The following is a 24,342-nucleotide window of genomic DNA, read 5'->3' as shown; positions in this document are numbered from 1 at the left end:
CCCATGACCTCTGACTCCAAAGCCCGGGCTCTTTCCACTGAGCCACGCTGCTACCCATAACGCTTCTAGCGGCAGTCGGAGAAACGAGAAGTGGCATGGCCTAGGGGATAGAGTGGGGGCGCGGGAGGGCCTGGGTTCTAATTCCGGCTCTGCCCCTCATCTTCTGGGGGACCGCGGCTAAGTCACTTCACTTCTCCGGGCCCCGGTTTCCACATCTGTGAAATGGGGGTGACGACTCCGAGCCCCAACACTTAGTGCAATCAATCAACCGTATTTATTGAGCACTTACTGGGTGCAGAGCACTGTACTAAGTGCTTGGGAAGTACAAGTTTTTTTTAAAAAATGGTATTTATTAAGCGCTTACTATGTGCAAAGCACTGTTTTAAGCACTGGGGAGATTACAAGGTGATCAGGTTGTCCCACGGGGGGCTCACAGTCTTCATCCCCATTTTCCAGGTGAGGGAACTGAGGCCCAGAGAAGTGAAGTGACTTGCCCAAAGTCACACAGCTGACAGGTGGAGGAGCCGGGATTTGAACCCGTGACCTCTGGCTCCAAAGCCTGCGCTCTTTCCACTGAGCCACGCTGCTTCTAAGTTGGCGTCATATAGAGGCGGTCCCTACCCAACAGCGGGCTCACAGTCTAGAAGGGGGAGACATATTAACAAAATAAAATAGAATAGGTATGTACAAGTAAAATCGATAAATAGTTAAGCGCCGAACGAATACCCGGAGAGAGAAACGGCCCGGGGGGAGAGGTTTTTTGACGGGCGTTCGGGGGTCCGGTTTGGCCGCAGAACCACTACGGAGGCCTGGACGGCGGCCACTACACCGCCTACTGCAAGAACGCCGCCCGCCAGCGCTGGTTCAAGTTCGACGACCACGAGGTGTCCGACATCTCCGTCTCCTCGGTGAAGTCGGCGGCCGCCTACATCCTCTTCTACACCTCCCTGGAGCTGCGAGCGGCCGATGTAGCCACGTAAGGGGGGCTTTTCCTCCATCTTCCCAGCCGCACGCGACGCAGAATGGCTTCTCGCCGTCACCTGGGAGCCCCGTTAACGCAGGTCAGTGCTAAGGACTTTATCGGAAAGCCGGCTGCTGACATCTATTCAGTACTAATAATAGTAATAAAAAAAAAGAAAATCTCTTTCAGATATCGGAACAACTTATTTTTAGGCTGACTCCCAAATTATAACCTAGCGATTCCCAGTCTCTGAAGTATTATTATTAGAGCCCCAGACTCTAATACTATCGGATACTTTCGTCTCGGCCCCTCCCGCTGTAGCCTTTTCACATTTCTAACCCTAAGGTGACTCCTGCAGTGGCTACAATAGGGTTGATGTAAAGCAGGTAGGAATGTAATGTGTATATAGCGATTGCGTACTTGCACATCAGAACTCTGTGTGTGTATATATATATAGATATATATATAGATATAAAAAGAAACGGGGGGGTTCTCTTATGAAATTAGCACTCCGAATTGCTTCGCCTGTGCCTAGTCTACATAGCTGCAAAGCTCTCTTACAGACCTCACGGGGCAAAGCTCCTTTTCTGTTGGCTCCGGGCTACATCCGTGCACTTGGACTGGCTTCCGAAGAAAAACGAGAACATTCCTTTTAATTTTTTTTAAGAGCAATTTAATGTACACTTGCATTAAAATCGGACTCGGAAAGCATCATTTCAAACCTGCGTTCTCCGGTGGATGCCTCGCGCAGTTCCCTGGGGCCAAAGGGTGGAAGTCCCGTGGATTCAGTCGTATTTATCGAGCGCTTACTGTGTGCAGAGCACTGTACTAAGCGCTTGGGAGGTACAAGCAGGAGAGTTGTTGTATTTTTGTGATGTGCAGAGGCCTACAACAGAACTAGCAGGCATGTTCCCCACCCACACTGAGCGTCAGTTGTATTTATTGAGCGCTTTTCTATGCCCAGAACAGTGCCCTAAGTGCTTGGGAGAATTAGCAGATAGGCTCCCTGCTCATATCGAGCTTACAGTCAAGCAATCAGTGGTATGTATTGAGCACTTATTATGTACTAAGAGCTTGGGAGAGTATTTTACCACAGAACGAGCCCGCAGGTTCCCTGCCCACGAGGAGCTTCCAGTCCCGAGATGCCTCAGAAACGTTTATAGACTCGGTCAGTGAACGTACCGTTGCGTGCCGGCGGCGAAGCTCCCTGTGGCTTCTGAAAGCCGAGGGGTCAGAGGTCAAGAAAACGCCAGACAGGTCAAAGAGGTAGGTAGAGGCCTACAAATGCCAATTATTATTATTATTATTACTCCAGGCTCCGACCCTGGGAATCTTCGGCGCCTTACGTCACGCGAATCTCTCCCCACCTGGCTGGAGAGCAAGCAGTCAACAACTACTGGCTCTTTTTTATTTTCTTATGGTATTCGTTAAGCATTCACTGTGGGCTGGGGTAAATACAAAGTAAAAATGAACACTGTGATAGCTGTGAGGACTCACTATGTGCCAAACGCTGTTCTAAGCCCTGGGGTAGGTACAGGGTAAGAGGTTGGACACAATCCGTGTCCCACTTGGGGCTCCCAGTCTTCATCCCCATTTGACAGATGAGGTTGCAGAGGGCCCGAGAAGTGGACTTGCCCCGAGTCACCCAGTGGGTAAGTGGCCGAGTTGGGATTAGAACCCAGGTCCTTCTGACTCCACTTACCCATGCTGTGCCCCTAATGGGGGGGTCAGATTTTCATGGAGCCGCCCTGAGCACCTGAACTAAAGCTGTTGAATGCTGGAGGTGACGCAGCTGTGGCCTTCCATGGTCTCCCGTCGCTTTGCAAGAGAGATTATTTTAATTATTAAATAATTAACTCCATTAATTATTTTAATGGAGTTGAAGACCAGTGGTGCTCAAGTAGAATTAGCCTATCACCAGGGGCTTTAAAAAGGATGCTTTTCAACCGTGGGCCATCCGCTCCAGCTGAAAAACCCGCTGGCCGACAAGCAGCGGGGGCCGGGGGGTTAGAGCCAAGGAACTGGGCTGTAATCTCAGCTCTGCCACTTACCTGCTCAGTGACCTTGGGCAAGTCATTTAACTTCTCTGGGCCTCATTTCCCTCCTCGGCAAAATGGGGGGGTTTAATCCCTGTTCTCCCTGCAATTTAAACTAAATCGTAAGCCCCACGTGGAACCTGATTATCTCATAGCTACCCCAATAGTACAGGGCCTGACACATAGTAAGCGCTTTAACAAATACCATCCTCATCCTAAACGACTGAAGTCGGCCAGTCTTGAAATGAATATCTGTCTTCCCCGAGACTATAAGCCTGTTAGGGGGCAGAGAACATGTCTGCTAACGATGCTGTCGGGTACTTTCCGAAGCACTTAGAACAGTGCTCTGCGGGTAGTGAGCGCTCAAATAACCACTGACTGATCTATATGGATATATATATATATATGGATATATATCTATATATAGCCCCCTTTTAGACTGTGAGCCCACTGTTGGGTAGGGACTGTCTCTATATGTTGCCAATTTGTACTTCCCAAGCGCTTAGAACAGTGCTCTGCGGGTAGTGAGCGCTCAAATAACCACTGACTGATCTATATGGATATATGGATATATATCTATATATATATCCCCCTTTTAGACTGTGAGCCCACTGTTGGGTAGGGACTGTCTCTATATGTTGCCAATTTGTACTTCCCAAGCGCTTAGTACAGTGCTCTGCACATAGTAAGCGCTGAATAAATACGATTGATGATGATGATGATGGAGTCAGTCATCTGTTGAGTACTTACTGTGTGTGCAGGGCTCTGTTCTGATCACGTGGGAGGGAATAACGGAACAAAAAACAGGCACGTTTTGTGCCCCACAACAAGTCTACAGGGCCTCTGATGGGGGAAGCGCTAGCATAAAAGTGATGCTAAGAGGAAGTTTTTCATTTAGGAAGGCGCGATCTCACGTAGAAAAGTTGGAGGTGGCTCGTTCTACACCCCAGGGAAGACATACACAGAGAGAGCGACAGTGGTTGGAGCCCAGGTTTAATGCCAAGGACCTCTCGGCTCCTCCTGTCCAAACCCCGGCGGCGTGTGGATGCGGAAAAACGCAGCCCGCGGGTCTCCGCCGCCGTCCTTCCCCTAGCACCCGAGGCTGGGCGCGGAGAAGGGCTGGCAGCTGTAGCAGAGGAGATAGGCGGCCGCGGTTTGGACGGCGGCCTCCGGCACCGCAAGGACCCGCGTGTCGTCGAAGCTGAACCAGCTCTGGGTGCCGGCGTGCTTGCAGAAGGCCGTGTAGTGGCCGCCGTCCAAGTCGCCGAAGTGGTTCTGCAACAGACGGAGCGAAAAGCCCGGCTCAGCTTGGTTTTTGTCCCCGCCACAGATCGAGCCACTCCAGGGTAAAGTCAGGGAGCGCGGGCTTAGGGGTTGTGACGCTTTCTCCCGTCCTGAGCCCCGAATATAAAGGGCTGCCTTCAGTGGGATACCTCAGCCTGCAATTCCTTTAACACGCTGATTCCAGGCTCTTTCCTGTCACAGCACGACTCGGTGCTCATCCACCACACCGCTATCTTACTCTTTCAATCCCTGTCATCCTCCCTCCGACTTGAAAGGGAGCAACCTCCCCTCCTTCCCCTATCCCCAACAGAAACGAAGGAATCACACCCTCCCCTAAGAAGCCTTGGAAATAAAACAAAGAACAAGATGGGCCACGGCGTCCAAGCAGAGAAGGCCGAGACAATATATTCTTTTAGACTGTGAGCCCACTGTTGGGTAGGGACTGTCTCTATATGTTGCCAATTTGGACTTCCCAAGCGCTCAGTACAGTGCTCTGCACATAGTAAGCGCTCAATAAATACGATTGATGATGGTGATATTCTACTCGGTTTCTAAACTGAAGCATCAGAGTTTAGAGGCCTAATTTCAATTCAGGATGGGTCAGGTCTTTTAGCAGGGGGCTAATTTCGTCCGAAGAGGCATTAAATGGGAGAGAGTGGCCAGAACTTGGGATCATAAGGGATGGACCAAGGGGCACAGGTGTATTTTTTGTTGGAGACTGTGAGCCCACTGTTGGGTAGGGACTGTATATGTTGCCAATTTGTACTTCCTAAGTGCTTAGTACAGTGCTCTGCACCCAGTAAGCGCTCAATAAATACGATTGATGATGATGGAGGGGTGCTCAATAAACACACCCATTCAATGCACGACTGAGCTCCTCTGCACTGTAAACTCCTACCTGCTAATTTTGCTGGATTGTGCCCATAGTAAGCGCTCAAATACCATCGATCGCTGTGCAAGGCCTCCCTGCTCAGCAGCCCAGCAAATAGTTTAGTTGGGGGAAAAATATCAGTTCCATTGCCACCATTATTTACAGAAATATTGGGTAGTTAAATGCAGCATTGTGTAAATGTCCACAGGCCAGCATTTTTTTTTCGTTTCTGATAATGGCATCTCCCAAATCCCCACCCAAGTGCAGGTGGCTGGGGCTCTAGGCAGTTGTCTCAAAACTGTCCTCTCCCAAAGCGCTTAGTACACTGCTCTGCACCCGGTAAGCACTCGATAAACACCACTGACCGACCACCACCTGTCGTTCGCGGTTCCTCGGGGCCAAAACTGAGAAGAATCGGGTCGACTTACCACCACAGCCCAGAGGGTATATTTTGGATGCTTCCGACACGACGGGTAGATGAAAGGGGAGAGGTCCAGGTTGACGAGGGGGTAATGGATATTTGTCCTCAGTTTCCTTTTCATTTTGCCGTAACACTCGAACCTGGAGGGGGGAGATGGGAAGGAGATGATGCTTATCTTGCCAACTTGTACTTCCCAGGCGCTTAGTATAGTGCCCTGCACACAGTAAGATTGAAGGAATGTTGCAGGTGACGCTACGGAGGAAATAAATCGAGCCCTCGTGACCAAACCAACCCAAACTAGAAACGTCTGGACAAGTAGAGAAGCAGCAAGGCTTAGTGGAGGACCTGGGTTCCAATCCCAGCCCCGGCCCTTACGTGCTGTGTGCCCTTGGGCAAATCACTTCACTTCTCTGGGCCTCAGTTTCCTCACCTGTAAGACGGGGACGAAGACCGTGAGCCCCGGGCGGCACAGGGACTGGATCCCACTCGATAAACGTGGATACGTTGCCAATTTGTACTTCCCAAGCGCTTAGTACAGTGCTCTGCACATAGTAAGCGCTCAATAAATACGACTCATGATGATGATGATGATGGTCCCCTGGGCCTAGAACAGTTCTTGGCCCAGAGCGAGCACACAGCAAGCACGTACCGTAATTGCTATTCATTGTTATTATTAGAGGTGTTTGCTTGAATTGTCACTGAAAACAGAATGAAAAACCAGTTCGCCCGACACGAGTTTCTGCCCTAGTGCTGCTGGGTTTGATTTTAGGATAATAATAATAATAATAATAGTTTGATTTAAGTGTTCACTGTGTGCCTAGTACTGTACTCAGCACTGGGGTAGATATACGATCATCAGATCGAAGTAAGAGGGAGAACAGGGATTAGACTCCCCATTACGCAGAGGAGGGAAATGCGGCCCAAAAAAGTGAAGTGACTTGCCCACACATAGGTGCGTCGGGATTAGAACCCAGGTCCTTGGGCTCCCAGGGCCACGAGGCCAAGCTGCTCCCCACTCGGGGCTGCAGGAGTGCATTTCTGCATTGATTTACAGAATCAATAAGGAAGAAAGCACCCCTTTGGTACAGTATTTACCCCAGAAATACAACAAGGACGAAGGGATTAGGATTTTGAGCTGTGAAAGTGACCTGAGGTCCCGCCCTCAGGTTTAACTTGGTTTTGATAAACAATGAACAGTCCTGCTCGCATCAGGGGGCCCCTGACAGCCGAAAGACAGAAAACACCCACAGGGTTTTGGAGAGGTTGTCATTTTCCTTTGGATAATCAATCAATCGCATTTATTGAGCGCTTACTTTGTGCAGAGCACTGTACTAAGCGCTTGGGAAGTACAAGTTGGCAATATATGGAGACAGTCGATCAATCAATCGTATTTATTGAGCGCTTACTGTGTGCAGAGCACTGTACTAAGTGCTTGGGAAGTCCAAGTTGGCAACATAGACAGTCCCTACCCAACAGCGGGCTCACAGTCTAAAAGGCTCTGTACTAAGCGTTGAGGTGGCTACAAACAAATCGGGTTGGGCACAGTCCCTGTCCCATGGTCTCAATAAAACATCTGGCCCATTGCAAGCGCTTAACAAATTCCATTGAAGAAAAAAGAAAAAATGGGGGGACAGTCCGGGTGGAAACATGGAAGGCTATTACTACTTCGGGACCAGGACAAATCAGCGGAAAACTAAAGCAAACACCTTAGCCGGGAACTCTGCTGTATTGTACTCTCCCTACTGCTTAGTACACTGCACCCAGTAAGCGCTCAATAAATGCTAATGATGGCATTTGTTAAGCACTTACTATGTGCAAAGCGCTGTTCTAAGCGCGGGGGGGGATCAAGGTGATCGGTCTGTCCCCCGTGGGGCTCACAGTCTCCATCCCCATTTGACAGATGAGGGAACTGAGGCTCAGAGAAGTGAAGTGACTTGCCCAAGGTCACACAGCAGACGTGTGGTGGACCCGATAACACGCTAAAGGCTCGGGAGATGGTCAATCAGTCGGACCCTCGGACCCGTTTCGTGTCTGCCGTGACTTAAAATCATTAATTTGAACAAGGGAAAACGGCAGATGGGGAGTCATTAATCAATCAAAAAAATACGTGAGCCTCATGTGCAACATGGACTGTATCCGAACCGATCAGCGTGTGGCACATAGTAAGCGCTTAACAAATACCGTTATTATTATCATCTTGTATTATGTGCCCCGGAGAACTTTGTACAGTTCTTGGCACACGGCAAGCGCTCAACAAAACCCCACAGTACTTTGGTACATTTCTGTAATTTGTGCATTTATATTAACGCCTGTCTCCCCATCTACACTGAAAGCTCACTGTGGGCAGGGAATGTTCATTCACTCATTCAGTCGTATTTATTGAGCGCTTACTGTGTGCAGAGCACTGGACTAAGCGCTTGGGAAGTACAATTCTGTTATATTGCTAAAAAGTGATGATAATATTAATTGTGGCATTAAGCGCTTGCTCTGTGCCAGGCACTGTACTAAGCCCTGGGGTGGATGCAGGCAAATCGGGTTGGACCGACAGAATTAGCAGACACGGTCCCTGCCCTCAGTTAATCAATCAAAGGAATCGATCGAGTGCTTACGCTGTGCAGAGCACTGTCTAAGGCTCTCGGGAGAGTACGATACTGTACAACGTCTCTGTGCCTCAGTTCCCTCATTTCTAGGCTGTGAGCCCACTGTCGGGTAGGGGCCGTCTCTATATGTTGCCAACTTGGACTTCCCAAGCGCTTAGTCCAGTGCTCTGCACACAGTAAGCGCTCAATAAATACGATTGAGTGAATGAATATTGCTAACTTGTACTTCCCAAGTGCTTAGTATAGTGCTCTGCACACAGTAAGCGCTCAATAAATATGATTGAATGAATATATGTTGCCAACTTGTACTTCCCAAGCGCTTAGTAGAGTGCTCTGCACACAGTAAGCGCTCAATAAATACGATTGAATGAATGAATGAGTGAATGTAAAATGGGGATTAAGACTGTGAGCCCCACGTGGGACAACCTGATCTCCTCGTATCCCCCCTAGCACTTAGAACAGTGCTTGGCACATAGTAAGCGCTTAACAAATACCATTTATTATTATTATTATTATTATTATTATTATTATTATTATTATTACAACAGAGTTGTGAGCCACGTTCCTTGCCCACAGTGGCGATGGACTGTCCTGCCTGGAAGGACAGAGGATCATCATCATCATCATCAATCGTATTTATTGAGCGCTTACTATGTGCAGAGCACTGTACTAAGCGCTTGGGAAGTACAAATTGGCAACATAGAGGCTGAAGACTGAGCCTCATGCGGGACAACCTGCTTAGTTTGTTATCTATCCCAGTGCTTAGTACAGTGCCTGGCACATAATAAGCACCTACAAAAAAAAAAAAGAAAGAAAGTGGTGGAGCGGGAATAAGAACCCAGGCCTGCCTCTTTCCTCTAAATCACACCACGTCCTCCAACATCCTTTCGGAGCCTTTGATTTTAAGCTAAGTAAATACTTTTTAGGGAACGTGCCTACCCACTGTACCGTACTGAGCTCTCCCAAGCGCTCAGTTCAGTGCTCTGCTCAAAGCGAGCACTCGAAGACGACTGACCGCCTGATTTTTGAGACTGAAGAGAAGGGACCAGACGGCGGGTCACACGGAAGAGCTGGCGGGGACGGGGGCCCCCGGGTTCCCCCCATCCCACCCCCGCCGTCTCAGACAGAGCCCCGTGTGGGACAAGGACCGGGTCCATCCTGATGATGGACTCCCCCTTTTCGACCGTGAGCCCACTGTTGGGTAGGGACCGTCTCTAGATGTTGCCAACTTGGACTTCCCAAGCGCTCAGTACAGTGCTCTGCACACAGTAAGCGCTCAATAAATACGATTGATGATGATCTTGAATCTCCCCCGGCGTTTAGTACAGTGCCCGGCACACGGTAGGCGCCCAACAAATCAGACCATCATCACCATCACTATCTGACTCCCTCTAAACCGTGAGCTCTTTGTGGGCGGCGAACGTGTCCACCAACTCCACCCCGCCCCGTACTCCCCTAAGAGCTTAGTATAGTGCTCTGCCCGGGGTTAAGCGCCCAATAAATACCACTGATTGACTGATAAGCTCACTGCGGGCGGGAAACAGGTCGCAGAACTGATAGGTCTGCTCCTAAGCGCTTAGCTCAGCGCTCCGCACATGGAAAGCGCCCAATAAATACAACCGGTTATGCCTCACTCCAGCCTCTCCCCCGTCCCCCACCACGGGCTCGGAAGGAGAACAGACGGGAGAAAACCGAATTTATTCACTTATTTATATATTATTATATATATTCATTTATATTTCTTTCTATTCGTGTCCATCCCCCCCCTCTAGATCAGGAGCTCGTTCTGGGCCGGGAAATGCGCCTGTTTTTGATTCGATTTTCCCCTCCCAATCCCAGTTTTGAGCGCTGCGGGGGAAGACAGTCCTCCCGGCCAGCTCCTGACGATGCTTACTATGTTCTAAGCGCTGGGATAGATCATCGTCATCAATCGTATTTATTGAGCGCTTACCATGTGCAGGGCACTGGACTAAGCGCTTGGGAAGTACAAACTGGCAACACAGAGAGGCGGTCCCGACCCAACAGCGGGCTCGCGGTCTAAAAGATCCAAGCCGACCAGGTCGGCCACGGTCCCCGCACCGGACTCGCACTCTTAACCCCCGCTGTACGGATGAAGGAACCGAGGCCCGGAGAAGAGCGGGATTAGAACCCAGGTCCTCCCGCCGCCCAGGCCCGGGCTCTGCGGCCGACGGGGCCCTCGCACCCACCTCTTCAGATGAAAAATAACGACGTTGGGCGCTTTGACGACACCGGCCCTCACTGCCGCGTCCTGCTTGGCGCCGCAGCAGGAGCAGTAAATCTGGTCATTCCACCGCAGGGTGTCTTGTTGGAAGAAACGCTCCAGACATTCCTGCGGGGAGAGAGGCGCACACGCTGTCCCCCGCTACTTCGGGGGCGCTTACTATGGGCACGGCACTGTGCTAAGCGGTTGGGAGAGTCCGGCGCAGCGGGATTGGCAGGCGCGGTCCCTGCCCGGAGCGAGCGGGCAGTCTGGAGGGGAAGGCAGACATTAACCCGAGTAATTTGTTGAGCGCTGACTATGGGCACTGGACTAAGCGGATAATCCGACAGAAATGAATCAATCCATGGCACTTATTGAGCACTTACCCGGGGCAGAGCACTGTACTAAGTGCTTGGGAGAGGACAATTCAACTGACTGGGAGCCCACTGTTGGGTAGAGACAGTCCCTGCCCAACAATGGGCTCACAGTCCCCAGCGCTTAGTAATAATAATAATATTGGCATTCATTAAGCGCTTACTCTGTGCAAAGCGCTGTTCTAAGCGCTGGGGCGGTTACAAGGTGATCAGGTTGTCCCATATAATTATAATAACAATGATAATGATGGTGTTTATTAAGCGCTTACTATGTGCAAAGCGCTGTTCTAAGCACTCGGGAGGTTACAAGGTGATCAGGTTGTCCCATATAATTATAATAATAATGATGATGATGGCATTTATTAAGCGCTTACTATGTGCAAAGTGCTGTTCTAAGCGCTGGGGAGGTTACAAGGTGATCAGGTTGTCCCATATAATAATAATAATGATGATGGCATTTATTAAGCGCTTACTATGTGCAAAGCGCTGTTCTAAGCGCTGGGGAGGTTACAAGGTGATCAGGTTGTCCCATATAATTATAATAATAATGATGATGATGGCATTTATTAAGCGCTTACTATGTGCAAAGCGCTGTTCTAAGCGCTGGGGAGGTTACAAGGTGATCAGGTTGTCCCATATAATAATAATAATGATGATGGCATTTATTAAGCGCTTACTATGTGCAAAGCGCTGTTCTAAGCGCTGGGGAGGTTACAAGGTGATCAGGTTGTCCCATATAATTATAATAATAATGATGATGATGGCATTTATTAAGCGCTTACTATGTGCAAAGCGCTGTTCTAAGCGCTGGGGAGGTTACAAGGTGATCAGGTTGTCCCATATAATAATAATAATGATGATGGCATTTATTAAGCGCTTACTATGTGCAAAGCGCTGTTCTAAGCGCTGGGGAGGTTACAAGGTGATCAGGTTGTCCCATATAATTATAATAATAATGATGATGATGGCATTTATTAAGCGCTTACTATGTGCAAAGCGCTGTTCTAAGCGCTGGGGAGGTTACAAGGTGATCAGGTTGTCCCATATAATAATAATAATGATGATGGCATTTATTAAGCGCTTACTATGTGCAAAGCGCTGTTCTAAGCGCTGGGGAGGTTACAAGGTGAGCAGGTTGTCCCATGGGGGGCTCACAGTCTTAATCCCCATTTTACAGATGAGGGAACTGAGGCCCAGAGAAGTTAAACGACTTGCCCAAAGTCACACAGTTGACAGCAGAGCCAGGATTTGAACCCATGACCTCTGACTCCAAAGCCCGGGCTCTTTCCACTGAGCCACGCTGCTTCTCTGCACTCGGTCAGAGCTCAATAAATACCACTGAGTGACTGAAACAGCCTTTCTGCGATAAACCTCCTCTCGGCTGGGATCGTGTTAATTGAAAATAAAAGAAACGGCGCCTTTTTCCCCTTCAAAAGAGGCCCAATAAAGCAAAGAAATGTTCACACGTTGCGCCTCTCGGTCTCTCTGTCCTCGCTATCATTTGGTCGCGTGTATTGAGTGCTGCGTGCACTGTACTAAGCGCTTGGGAGAGCACCAGAATTAGCCAACACGTTCCCCGCTCATAACGAGCTTACAGTCTAGAGGGGGTCACGGACGTTCATATGAAAAAGCAATTTTTAATATATAATTTATAGATATGTACGTCAGCCAGAAAATCACATTTAATAATGACGGCATTTATTAAGCGCTTACCATGTGCAAAGCACTGTTCTAAGCACTGGGGAGGTTACAAGGTGATCAGGTTGTCCCTCGGGGGGGCTCACAGTCTTAATCCCCATTTTCCAGATGAGGGAACTGAGGCCCAGAGGAATGAAGTGACTTGCCCAAAGTCACACAGCTGACAAGTGGTGGAGCCGGGATTTGAACCCATGACCTCTGACTCCAAAGCCTACTGAGTGCTCTCTGTGTGCACAGCACTGTACTATGCTCTTGGGAGAGCAGAAATAATTTAATAGATTTGGGGGGGGGGGGGCGCCTCTCTATACTTAGTGCTTAGAACAGTGCTTTGCACATAGTAAGCGCTTAATAGATGCCATCAACATCATCAACATCATCATCATCACTCAGCCGGAGGGAGCCCACTTTCAAACTCGGCAGCCAAGAAATTTCCCGAGTCCACGAGGGCCTTGCCGTGGAAAGAAAGAAAAACAAAACAAAACAAAAAAAAAAACGGGCATTCGGCCCCTCTAAGTCAAGTCAAGCGTATTTATTAATTTATTTATTTTATTTGTACATAATTATTCTAATTTATTTTGTTAATATGTTTTGTTTTGTCTTCCGTCTCCCCCTTCTAGACTGTGAGCCCGCTGTTGGGTAGGGGCCGTCTCTAGATGTGGCCAACTTGGGCTTCCCAAGCGCTTAGTACACTGCTGTGCACATAGTAAGCGCTTAATAAATGCCATCATCATCATCATTCAGGTGGAGGGAGCCCACTTTCAAACTCGGCAGCCAAGAAATTATTTCCCGAGTCCACGGGGGCCTTGCCGTGGAAAGAAAGAAAAAAAAAATCTAAGGGGTGGTCGGCCCCTCCAAGTCAGTCAAGCATATTTACTTATTTATTTATTTATTTTATTTGTACATGTTTATTCTAATTATTTTATTTGGTTAATATGTTTTGTTTTGTTGTCTGTCTCCCCCTTCTAGACTGTGAGCCCACTGTTGGGTAGGGACCGACTCTATGTGTTGCCAACTTGGACTTCCCAAGTGCTTAGTCCAGTGCTCTGCACACAGTAAGCGCTCTATAAATAAATACAATTGAATGAATAGGGGGGGCTGGGCAGGACATCTCCCTTCTCTGAGCCTCAGTTACCTCATTTGTTCTCTCCTGAGAGCGCTTAGTACAGTGCTTTGCACATAGTAAGCGCTTAATAAATGCCATCATCATCACCATTCAGCTGGAGGGAGCCCACTTTCAGTGTTTTGCACATAGTAAGCGCTTAATAAATGCCCTCATCATCACCATTCAGCTGGAGGGAGCCCACTTTCAGTGCTTTGCACATAGTAGGCGCTTAATAAATGCCATCATCATCATCACTCAGCTGGAGGGAGCCCACTTTCAAACTCGGCAGCCAAGAAATTTCCCGAGTCCACGGGGGCCTTGCCGTGGAAAGAAAAACAAACAAACAAAAAAAATCAAATGGGCGTTCGGCCCCTCCAAGTCAGTCAAGCGTATTTATTTTACTTGTACATGTTTATTCTAATTATTTTATTCGGTGAATATGTTTTGTTTTGTCATCTGTCTCCCCCTTCTAGATTGTGAGCCCGCTGTTGGGTAGGGGCCGTCTCTAGATGTGGCCAACTTGGGCTTCCCAAGCGCTTAGTACAGTGCTCTGCACACAGTAAGCGCTTAATAAATGCCATCATCATCACCATTCAGCTGGAGGGAGCCCACTTTCAGTGCTTTGCACATAGTAAGCGCTTAATAAATGCCATCATCATCATCATCATCACTCAGCTGGAGGGAGCCCACTTTCAAACTCGGCAGCCAAGAAATTTCCCGAGTCCACGGGGGCCTTGCCGTGGAAAGAAAAACAAAGAAACAAAATCAAAGGACCGTCTCTCTACGTTGCCAACTTGTGCTTCCCAAGCGCTTAGTACAGTGCTCTGCACACAGTAAGCGCTCAATAAATACAATCGATGAGGATGACCCCTGCAAGTCAGTCAAGTGTATTTATTTTATTTGTACATGTTTATTCTAATTATTTTGTTAATCTGTTTGGTTTCGTCGTCCGTCTCCCCCTTCTAGACTGTGAGTCGCCGTCGGGTAGGGGCCGTCTCTAGATGTGGCCAACTTGGGACTTCCCAAGCGCTTAGTACAGTGCTCTGCACACAGTAAGCGCTCGATAAATCCGACAGAAGGAATGAATATTGAGTGCTTGCTTTACGGAGCACTGTGCTAAGTGCTTGGGGGAGCACAAAACGGCAATGCAACAGACACACTCCCTCCCCACGGTCGATTTTTCTCTCTCTCGGAGGCCAGGCCGTCGTGGATTTGGGAGTTTTGGGGGCTCACGGCCTCGCGGACGGACGCGCTCCCGGGCTTCCCGGCCTGGGGGAGACCCGGGATTTACCTGGAGAGAGCACTGATAGTGCGAGGGGACGGGAAGGGAGAGCACGGTGAAGGTCTCGCGCTTGTAGCTGCAGCTGTTGCACTTCAAGCAGACGACGTGGTAGCTGAGCTGGCCTTCGAACAGCTGGGTGACGATGGACGAGTCGGCGGCGGTGGCGGCGGCACCCGCCTTGCCCCCTCGGCAGACCTTCTCGCTCGCCCTCCGCCTGTGGGGCTGCCAACGGACCGACTCAGAAACGGGGTTCATATTAAGAATAATCGCGCCATTTAATAAGAACCATCATGATTAACGTTGGTATTTTTGAAGCGCTTACTATGTGCCAAGCGCTGGGGTAGATACAAGGTCATCAGGTTGGCCCACGTGGGGCTCACAGTCTTCATCCCCGTTTTACTAAGCGCCTGCGTGGACGACGATGATGGCATTCGTTAAGCGCTTACTATGTGCCAAGCGCTGTTCTAAGCGCTGGGGCAGATACAAGGTCATCAGGTTGGCCCGCGTGGGGCTCACAGTCTTCATCCCCATTTTACCAGTGAGGTGACTGAGGCCCAGAGAATAATAATAATGATGATGGTGGCATTTGTTAAGCGCTTACTATGGGCCAAGCGCTGTTCTAAGCGCTGGGGCAGATACAAGGTAATCAGGTTGTCCCACGGGGGGCTCACAGTCTTCATCCCCATTTTACTAAGCGCCTGCGTGGATGATGATGATGATGGCATTTGTTAAGCGCTTACTATGTGCCAAGCGCTGTTCTAAGCGCTGGGGCAGATACAAGGTAATCAGGTTGTCCCACGTGGGGCTCACAGTCTTCATCCCCATTTTACTAAGCGCCTAGGTAGATGATGATGATGATGGCATTTGTTAAGCCCTCATTATGTGCCAAGCGCTGTTCTAAGCGCTGGGGGGGGATACAAGGTGATCGGTCTGTCCCCCGTGGGCCTCGCAGTCTTCATCCCCATTTGACAGATGAGGGAACTGAGGCTCAGAAGTGAAGTGACTTGCCCAAGGTCACACAGCAGACACGTGGCGGAGCCGGGATTCGAACCCATAAACACCACCGACTGAGGGATGGGTTAATCTAGCAAGGGGTTATTCCCCCTCATTTGTTCCCTGAGGACGCTGCGGCTCAAAATCATCAGTAAATTCAAGGCTTTGGAGGCGAAAAGGCTGGTATTTACTGAGCGCTGATCGTGTGCCCGGCTCCGTACTGAGTGCTCGGAGGAGTGCCATCCAACAGACACGTTCCCTGGGGGCGAATACGCTGGGATTTACTGAGCGCTGATCGTGCGCCCAGCTCCGTACTGAGAGCTCGGAGGAGTGCCATTCATTCATTCAATCGTATTTATTGAGCGCTTACTGTGTGCAGAGCACTGTACTAAGCGCTTGGGAAGTACAAGTTGGCAACATATAGAGAGGGTCCCTACCCAACAGTGGGCTCACAGCCTAGAAGGGGGAGACAGACGACAAAACAAAACATGTGAACAGGTGTCAAGTCATCAGAATAAATAGAAATAAAGCTAGATGCACATCGTTAAGAAAACAAATAGAATAGTCAATATGTACAAGTAAAATAAAGAGAGTGCTAAATCTGTACAAACATCTATACAGGTGCTGTGGGGAGGGGAAGGAGGTAGGGTGGGGGGGATGGGGAGGGGGAGAGGAAAAAGGGAGCACAGTCTGGGAAGGCTGCCTGGAGGAGGGGAGCTCTCAGTAGGGCTTTGAAGGGAGGAAGGGAGCGAGCTTGGCGGACGTGCGGAGGGAGGGCAAATGGAGATTGACTGTGAGCCCCTGTGGGACAACCTGATCACCTTGTAACCTTCTCAGCGGGTAGAACAGTGCTGTGCACATAAGCACTTAATAAATGCCGATATTATTAATATTATTACCTTGAACTGCTAATGTCACAGCCATCATCATCACCATCATCAATCGTATTTATTGAGCACTCACTATGTGCAGAGCACCGTACCAGAGCCATCCAACAGACACGTTCCCTGGGGGCGAATAGGCTGGTATTTACCGAGCGCTGATGGTGTGCCCGGCTCCGTACTGAGTGCTCGGGGGAGTGCCATCCAACAGACACGTTCCCTGGGGGCGAATAGGCTGGGATTTACTGAGCGCTGATGGTGCGCCCGGCTCTGTACCGAGTGCTCGGAGGAGTGCCATCCAACAGACACGTTCCCTGGCCGCGACAAGCTTACGATCTAGGGGAAAGACGGCGCTCGCCTGGGGTGGCGGGGCGGGATCGCACACGAAATGAAATCGGGGGGTGCTGGGGGAGCCGCCGCCGCCCTTACCTTCCTCAGGGCTTCGTGCAACGCGTTGAGGACGAAGCTGAGAAACTCCTGGGCGTCCTGCTGGCTCTTCTTCCCGAAGGCGGGGCAGCGGTTGCCCACGGCCAGGCGGAACACTTCGGGGGCGACGCAGTCCGCCTCCCCCAGCCACATGTCCATCAGCAGGTAGGAAAACGCCGTGGCCACCTCGCCTCGGTCCCTAGCCGCGGGGCGGGGGGGGGGAGAGGGAAGGGACCGCTTGGATTTCCCGCGCCGGCCCCGGGAAGGACGGACGGACCGACGGACGGAGGGACGGACGGAGGGACTTACTGGTGCAGGGCCGTGACGTACTTCCCGGAGAGGAAATAGTCCACCAGAGGTGTGACGCTGGCGAGGCACTGCAGGACGGCGTTCATGTAACACGTGTTGCCCAGGTTGCGCAGGCCGGTCACGCCCGGGGCCCGCGGCCCGGCCCCCGCCGGCCTCTCCCGGGAGCCGGCCCCGGGGCTTGAGCCCTCGCTCCTGTCCAAAAGGAAAAACAAAAGCAGTTCGGGAAGGGGTGGCCAGGAGCGGGGCCGGACGGATGGATGAGTGGCAGAGCCAACTTGGACCCCCCAAGCGCTTCCTACGGCGCTCCGCGCTCAGTAAATAGAGAAGCGGCGGGGCTCAGGGGAAAGAGCCGCGGCTTTGGAGTCAGAGGTCACGGGTTCCAATCCCGGCTCCGACTTGGGGCAAGTCACTTCAATCAATCGTATTTATTGAGCGCTTACTGTGTGCAGAGCACTGGACTAAGCGCTTGGGAAGTACAAGTTGGCAATGTATAGAGACGGTCCCTACCCAACAGTGGGCTCGCAGTCACACTTCACTTCTCTGGGCCTCATCTGGAAAATGGGGATGAAGACTGAGAGGCCCCCCGTGGGACAATCTGATCACCTTGTAACCTCCCCAGCTCTTAGAACGGTGCTTTGCACATAGTAAGCGCTTAATAAATGCCATTATTATTATTATGGCACTGTACTAAGCACTTGGGAAGTACAGGTTGGCAACGTATAGAGACGGTCCCTACCCAACAGTGGGCTCACGGGCTCACAGTCACACTTCACTTCTCCGGGCCTCATCTGGGAAATGGGGATGAAGACTGAGAGCCCCCCGTGGGACAACCTGATCACCTGGTAACCTCCCCAGCTCTTAGAACGGTGCTTTGCACATAGTCAGCGCTTAATAAATGCCATTATTATTATTATAGCACTGTACTAAGCGCTTGGGAAGTACAAGTTGGCAACGTATAGAGACGGTCCCTACCCAACAGTGGGCTCACAGTCACACTTCACTTCTCCGGGCCTCATCTGGAAAATGGGGATGAAGACTGAGAGCCCCCCGTGGGACCACCTGATCACCTTGTAACCTCCCCAGCGCTTAGAACGGTGCTTTGGACATAGTAAGCGCTTAATAAATGCCATTATTATTATAATAAATACGATTGAATGAATGAAAGGGTTCTAATCCCGGCTCCGCCCCTCGTTTGCCATGTGACCTCCATCTCTGAGTTTCCTCGTCCGGAAAATAATAATGACAGCATCTGTTGGGCGCTATGTGCCAAGCACTGTTCTAAGCGCTGGGGTAGATACAAGGTCATCAGGTTGTCCCACGTGGGGCTCGCAGGATTCGAAACCTGTTCTCCCGCCATTTGTCTCCTGGGTGACCCCGGGCAAGTCACTTCACTTCTCTGGGCCTTCGTGACCTCAGCATCCGACCTGATGATCTCGTATCTCCCCCGGCGCTTAATACAGGGCTCGGCGCGGAGGAAGCGCTAACCAAACACCACAATTATTCATTGCAAATCAAGCAAAGCGTGGTGGATTTGAGGAATCTTTCCCTTACCCGGCTCCAAACCAGCTGTCGGGTCCTCCACACTTCCCCCTCATTCATTCAGTCGTATTTATTGAGCGCTTACTGTGTGCAGAGCACTGTACTGAGCGCTTAGGAAGTACAAGTCGGCGACATATAGAGACGATCCCTACCCAACAACGGGCTCCCAGTCTAGATGGGGGAGACAGAGAACAAAACAAAACGTGTGGACAGGTGTCAAGTCGTCAGAACAGACGGAATTAAAGCTAAATGCACATCATTAACAAAATAAATAGAATAGTAAATATGTACAAGTAAAATAAAGAGAGGAATAAATCTGTATTCCCTCCCCAAGGAAGGTGCGAAAATAACGGTGCCGAAATGAATTTGTTAACGTGCCCTTTTTATACCCCATGTTCTGGGAAGAGGGTGGTCTAGCTCATGGATTTTTAGGGAGAGAGTCTGTGCTGTCGAATTCTCCAGCTTTCAAACAAAGGTTGTTCAGAAGCCCCTCAATTCAATCGTATTTATTGAGCGCTTACTGTGTGCAGAGCACCGTATGAGCGCTTGGGAAGTACAAGTCGGCGACATATAGAGCCGGTCCCTACCCAACAGTGGGCCAATCAATCAAGCCATCAGTCAGTGGTATTTATTGAGCCCCTACTGTATGACGAGCACTGCAGTAAGCGCTTGGGAGAGGACATTTGTACATATTTATTACTCTATTTATTTATTTATTTTACTTGTACCTATCTATTCTATTTATTTTATTTTGTTAGTATGTTTGGTTTTGTTCTCCGTCTCCCCCTTCTAGACCGTGAGCCCACTCTTGGGTAGGGACCGCCTCTCTATGTTGCCAACTTGTACTTCCCAAGCGCTTAGTCCAGTGCTCTGCACACAGGAAGCGCTCAATAAATACGATCGATGATGACTGATGAGGACGATAGGACGGTAGGGATGTTCCTTGCCCACGACGAGCCCAGGGTCCAGAGGGGGAGACAGACGTTAACGGAAACATTAAGAAACTACGGATACGGACGTCAAAGCCGTGGGATGGGGGAAGAAAGGGAGCAGATCGGGACGACACGGAAAAGGGTGGGAGAAGGGGGAAAGGGGGATTAGTCAGGGAAGGCTTCCTGGAGGAGATGGGCCTTCGACACGACCCTCTAATTACTCCTCGTAGTAGTCGTCGTCCCCACAGTGCTCCCTCCGGGGAGCGGCGGCGGGAGAGTAAACCAAACCCTCTGTCCTCAAGGAACGCGGACAAAAAGTCAGACACCCGTGGGACGCTATCATCATCATCATCATCATCAATCGTATTTATTGAGCGCTTACTATGTGCAGAGCACCGTACTAAGCGCTTGGGAAGTACAAATCGGCAACATATAGAGACGGTCCCTACCCAACAGTGGGCTCACAGTCTAAAAACAATCCAATCACGACACAAGGTTCCGCGTGAAGAACCGCACGGAACGGAGATCGGGAGCGTGAAACCAGCCCACCCGAGAGGAATCGCTCGGAGCGCACCACCGGGAAGCAAGCAGATAACAGGAAGACGAAGCTAGAAACCAGAATAAAGATGCAAACCGTCACGAAAGAAGCAGGCACGTGAGGAATGAAGACGGGGGCAAATCTGCTGGCTTGAGGGCTCATGTTAACCGACTGCATTGCCCCCTCTCAATCAATCAATTGTATTTATTGAGCGCTTACTATGTGCAGAGCACTGTACTAAGCGCTTGGGAAGTACAAATTGGCAACATATAGAGACAGTCCCTACCCAACAGTGGGCTCACAGTCTAAAAGGGGGAGACAGAGAACAAAACCAAACATACTAACAAAATAGAATAAATAGAATAGATATGTACAAATAAAATAGAGTAAAAAAAATGTACATATATACATATAAAAAAAATGTACAAACATATATACATATAAGTGCTCTCAAGTGCTCAGTACAGTGTTTCGCGCCCCAAACGCGCCCCGTAAAAACCGTCGGCTGAACCCAAAAGAGAGGAACCGATTCCCAAGCGACGACAGAATCAACCGATCGTAGTTACCGAACGCTCACTGTGAGCAGAGCGCTGTACTAAGCGCTTGGGAGAATTCAATGTAGCAAAGTTGGTTGACACGTTCCTTGCCCACGATGAGCTGGAGTGTTTTGTTCAGAGGGTCGGGATCCCTAAAATGCTTGGTCTGGGTGTTTACAGGGTTCATTCGTTCATTCAATCGTATTTGGTCACGGGTTCATCATCATCATCATCATCAATCATATTTATTGAGCGCTTACTATGTGCAGAGCACTGTACTAAGCGCTTGGAAGTCCAAGTCGGCAACATATAGAGACGGTCCCTACCCAACAGTGGGCTCACAGTCTAGAAGGGGGAGACAGACAACAAAACCCAACATATTAACAAAATAAAATAAATAGAATAGATATGTGCAAGTAAAATAAATAAATAAATGGAGGACTAAATCTGTACAAACATATATACAGGTGCTGTGGGGAAGGGAAGGAGCCACTTGTCAGCTGTGTGACTTTGGGGCGAGTCACTTCACTTCTCTGGGCCTCAGTTCCCTCATTTGTAAAATGGGGATGAAGACTGTGAGCCCCACGTGGGACACCCTGATCACCCTGTATCCTCCCCAGCGCTTAGAACGGTGTTTTGCACATAGTAAGCACTTAAATACCATCATCATCATCACTACTGTGTGCAGAGGACTGTACTAAGTGCTTGGGAGAGGACAATCCAACAATCATTCATTCCTTCATTCAGCCGTATTTCTTGAGCGCTTACCGTGTACAGACAATACAACAATCATTCATTCAATCGTATTGACTGAGCGCTTACTGTGTGCAGAGCACTGTACTAAGCGCTTGGGAAGTCCAAGTTGGCAACACCTAGAGACGGTCCCTACCCAACAGCGGGCTCACATTCATCATCATCACCATCAATCGTATTGATTGAGCGCTTACTGTGTGCAGAGCACTGTACTAAGCGCTTGGGAAGTCCAAGTTGGCAACACCTAGAGACGGTCCCTACCCAACAGCGGGCTCACATTCATCATCATCACCATCAATCGTATTGATTGAGCGCTTACTGTGTGCAGAGCACTGTACTAAGCGCTTGGGAAGTACAAATTGGCAACATATAGAGACGGTCCCTAGGGCGAGACAGACAGCAAGACAAAACACATTAACCAAATAAAATAAATGGAATGAATATGTACACAGAAAATAGAGTAATAAATACGTGCAGATATAAAATATATAAATATATACATATATAAAATATATAAATACCTGTATATATACATATATACAGGTGGTATGGGGAGGGGAAGGAAAATAAATAGAGCAATAAATACGTACAAACGGGTGGTGTGGGGAGGGGAAGGAGGTAAGGCCCATTCCCTTGCCCACATCGAGCTGGTGGTCTTAGAGGGTTGACCGGGGTGAGTGTCCCGAGGGGGGGGGGTCTGCGCTCCCCCCGCCCACCGTCGTTGGGAAAACCGGACGACGCGGACTCACAGACTGTAGTAGATGTCGAAGTCATCGTCCGCGGGCGGCCCGGAAGCCATCTCGGAGGGGGAAAAGGAGGACGTCCGCCGCGGTTCAGGAGGCCGGGCCGGGGCTCCGCAACTTCATTTCTCGCTCGCTGGCCTTTTTCTGCCGATTCTTTCCCGCCGGGATGCCACCTTGTCGTCCCCCCCGGCCCCCCGCCCGCCCCGGCCCCGGAGTGGCTTCGCCCCGGCCTCCTGGGGCCCCTTCTGGCGGGTGTCACAATCCCCTTCCCCTTTTCCCCGTTTTCCCCGCGGGATTCCGGAACAAACCTGCTTTGTGAGGTGGCTCTGGTCTCCCCCGACGTCTCCCCACGGAAATCCGGGGAACAGGCTCCGGTCCTCGGTTGAGCCTCGGTTGTCCTTCAGGCTCCCTGGAAGCAGAAGAAGTGCAGAAAGATTCCCCAGTTTTCAGGGGAGGTCAACCCAACTTGTCCTTCCCAAGCGCTTAGTACGGTGCTCTGCACACAGTAGGCGCTCAATAAATACAATTGAATGAACGAACGCTGGTGTTTACGGAGCGCGCGCCGTGTGCGGAGCGCTTCAGTGTGACCGTGTCGGTGGGCGCGTTCCCCGCCCGTTACGTTCGATCAATCAATCCCCGGTATTTACTGAGCGCCGTGCGTGTGGAACGCTGTACTAGGCGCTTGGGACCGTGCAGCCGCGGGCCATCACCAGCGGCCGATTCCGGCCCCCGACTCTGCCTTCAAGCAGCGCGATCCAGTGGGATTTCCTGAGTGCTCACGATGGGCCGAGCACTGTGCTAAGCGTCGGGCAAGGCGGCAGAATTAGTACAATTCTACAATGAGAATCAAGCGCTTAGTACAGCGCTCTGCACGCAGTAAGCGCTCAATAAATACGATCGATTGATTGAATTAGCGGACACGCTCCGCGTCCAGAACGAGCCGACGGTCTAGAGGGGGGCATTCGGGGCGAGAAGTGGATTAATCTCCACTGTGAAAGTGGTTTTCTCTGCCCAAACGGCCGCGTGAACATGGCACCCGGGGAAGGGTGGGCGTGGAACGAGGGACTGTGTCCAACCTGATCAACTCGTATCTCCCCCAGTGCACAGCACAGCGTTTGACACAATACGCACATAATGAGCACCCTACCCTCCACTCCCCCCCTCAAAAATCCCCAATTTTTCCTGCCGCCTGTCAGAAATGAATGTCCCGGATTAATCTGTTAAACCAGTTGGCCCAACTCCCACCTTGCTGGTACGAACGTAGGTAAAATCCAGCCGGCCATTCCCACCGCCTCCTCCTTTCCGCTCCGAGGTGGCTCCCGGGCCGCCGACGGACGGCGACTTCGACATCTACTACAGTCCGTGAGTCCGCGTCGTCCGGTTTTCCGAACGACGGTGGGCGGAGGGAACGCAGACCCCCCTTGGGAAACTCACCCCGGTTGATCCTCTAAGCCCGCCAGCTCGATGTGGGCAGGGAACGTGCCTGGTGATGGTTGTACTGCCCTCTCCCAAGCGCTTAGTACAGTCTAATAATAATGATGATGATGACGGTAGTTATTAAGAGCCGGGAAACCGGTCACTCTCCCGTGATGAGTGAAACAGAACCATCCATCGGGGTGACGGGACTGACAGGTAAGCAGCGTGGTCCATTCAATCAATTGTATTTATTGAGCGCTTACTGTGTGCAGAGCGCTGTACTAAGCGCTCGGGAAGCGCCCAGGCCTGGGAGTTGAAAGGACCTGGGATCTCCTCCGGGCTCCGCCGCTGGTCCGCCGGGTGACCTTGGGCTTCGCTTCTCCCCGGCCTCCGTTCCCTCATCTGCAAATAAAAAGGATAATAATG

The 24,342-nt window shown here is 50.4% G+C and overlaps 2 protein-coding genes across 4 annotated transcripts in view; one reads left to right on the top strand and one right to left on the bottom strand.

The window, feature by feature from the left end:
* Positions 1-1,669, top strand: part of USP8 (ubiquitin specific peptidase 8) — a 72,669-nt gene extending 71,000 nt beyond the window's left edge. For all 3 annotated transcript variants that reach the window (XM_038767072.1, XM_038767071.1, XM_038767073.1), the window contains one exon: positions 795-1,669. In XM_038767072.1, coding sequence (XP_038623000.1) covers positions 795-980 — 186 coding nt within the window. In that variant the 3' untranslated portion in view covers positions 981-1,669. The remainder of the gene's footprint in view (positions 1-794) is intronic.
* A 2,303-nt stretch (positions 1,670-3,972) lies between these two features.
* Positions 3,973-22,677, bottom strand: USP50 (ubiquitin specific peptidase 50). Its single transcript, XM_038767205.1, has 7 exons — positions 22,507-22,677; positions 17,460-17,651; positions 17,154-17,349; positions 14,860-15,072; positions 10,381-10,523; positions 5,581-5,713; positions 3,973-4,272 (listed from the first exon to the last, which is right to left on the bottom strand). The coding sequence occupies exons 1-7, from the start codon at positions 22,554-22,556 to the stop codon at positions 4,087-4,089; spliced, it is 1,113 nt and encodes a 370-aa protein (XP_038623133.1). The 5' UTR covers positions 22,557-22,677; the 3' UTR covers positions 3,973-4,086.
* Between the last annotated feature and the right edge of the window lie 1,665 nt (positions 22,678-24,342).

The sequence above is a fragment of the Tachyglossus aculeatus genome, chromosome 26 (assembly GCF_015852505.1).
Source record: "Tachyglossus aculeatus isolate mTacAcu1 chromosome 26, mTacAcu1.pri, whole genome shotgun sequence".
Classification (NCBI taxonomy): Eukaryota; Metazoa; Chordata; class Mammalia; order Monotremata; family Tachyglossidae; genus Tachyglossus; species Tachyglossus aculeatus.
The sequence above is the reverse complement of the archived record's forward strand: the minus strand, read 5'-3'. Positions and strand labels throughout refer to the sequence as shown.